Here is a 1,638-nt window from a genome sequence, read left to right on the forward strand (position 1 = left end):
CAGGGCCACCTGCTGTGGGACATGACTGCCTGGAGTGGGACAGGGCCACCTGGCCAGTGACAGGGCCACCTGGTCTAGGACACAGCCACCTGGCACAGTGCATGGCACTCTGATGTAGATGTGGCTTCCTGACATGGTGCATGTAGCCACGCGTGGCTATGTGACATGGGACACTGGCATGACACGTGGCTACTGACACCACACACATGTACCAGACATGGTACATGGCTACTTGCCCTGGTAGGTGGCTACCTCATGTGGTACACGGCTCCCTGGCACATGTCTTGGCATGATGTGTGGCCACCTGACCCATTATGTGGCTACTTGACACAATGCGTGACCACACGACATGGCACATGGCTGCCCGACACAATGTGTGACCACACAGCACATGGCTACCTGGCATGATGTTGATGTGTGACTACATGACATGGCACATGGCTACCTGAGCTGGCACGCAGCTCCCTGCCCCTGGAGCCAGCCCTGCCCTCACCTTGCCGTCGCTCTGGCGCTTGCCCAGCTTGGTCTCCTCGGGGTGGTAGAACCACTTGACCTTGACCACCATGTTGCTGGCCCAGGACTCCCACATGCTCTCGATGCGGCCGATGTAGGGCAGGTTGGGCCGCCCGGCCGACAGGAACACGGCGCAGTCGCCCACGCGCAGCGTCTCCTTGCCCCGCACGATGGCCTTGTAGAAGAGCTTCCGCGCCTTGCCCTTCATGCCGCGCCGCTGGGGAGGGGACACGGGCTCAGTGCTGGCACGGGGACCCCCAAACCCGCCCTGCTGCCGTGGGGACACCGCGGGAGACGTGGAGAGCAGAGCCAGGAGGCTCACAGAAGGAGGGACATGGCTGGTGCCACCAGTACTGCCAGCCTAAGGGACATGGCCAGCGCTCTGCCTGCAGCACGTGGCACCTGACGTCCCCCAATGTGCACCTTGTCCCTTGCACACAGACGCCCACCTGTGCCCCCTGCCCTGAGCTGTGCCTGCTCCCTCCCTCCCAAACCGTGCCCAGGTGGGTGCCCACGGTGGGCACCGGCTGTGCCAGGGCAATGCCCGTGGGGCTCCTCACCTGCGTGGGGTTCCCCGACCACCTCCAGAGCTGGCGGGCGGGCAGGAAGGCGGAGATCTTTGGCCGGTTTTCCACCGAGGGCAGGCGCTGCCGCCGGGAGAACTCTTTGGCTTTGGCGAAGCTGAGGGGATCCTTGCGCTTGAGCTTGGCCTTGGGGCCGGTGGCGGCCGCCTTGGACAGGAAGCAGCGCTGGGGCGCGGCGCCCTTGGGCCGCAGCGCGTCCGGCTGCGCCAGCAGCGCTGGCACCGGGTGCGACAGGCAGGTCTGCAGCAGCAGTGCTGAGTCCTCGTCCTCCGAGCTGTAGGAGGAGTCCTCGTTGTCCGAGGAGCACAGGCTGGACGTGGAGATGGAGCCGGAGCTGGACGAGGTGGAGGAGCCCGAGGAAGAGGAGGACACGGAAAGGCGCGTCATGAAGCGCGAGGGGACGTCGGCGCCGAGCCCGGCCGCGTCCTCGTCCTCGTCCATGTCCGAGTAGGAGCTGTGGCAGTCGCTGTCGCAGTTCAGAGCGAAGTCCCCGTGCCCCGAGTACTTGCGCAGCGCCAGCCCCACGGGCAGCGGGTGCGTG

The 1,638-nt window shown here is 65.5% G+C and overlaps 1 protein-coding gene across 1 annotated transcript in view; it reads right to left on the reverse strand.

Moving 5' to 3' along the window:
- Positions 1–1,630, reverse strand: part of BAHCC1 (BAH domain and coiled-coil containing 1) — a 2,584-nt gene extending 954 nt beyond the window's left edge. Inside the window, exons 1-2 of the mRNA XM_031064860.1 lie at positions 1,074–1,630; positions 494–730 (exon numbers count right to left, since the gene is read on the reverse strand). Of these exons, the coding sequence (XP_030920720.1) occupies positions 494–730; positions 1,074–1,538 (702 nt within the window). The 5' untranslated portion in view covers positions 1,539–1,630. The remainder of the gene's footprint in view (positions 1–493; positions 731–1,073) is intronic.
- Between the last annotated feature and the right edge of the window lie 8 nt (positions 1,631–1,638).

Source organism: Geospiza fortis, unplaced genomic scaffold, assembly GCF_000277835.1.
Source record: "Geospiza fortis unplaced genomic scaffold, GeoFor_1.0 scaffold135, whole genome shotgun sequence".
Taxonomy (NCBI): Eukaryota; Metazoa; Chordata; class Aves; order Passeriformes; family Thraupidae; genus Geospiza; species Geospiza fortis.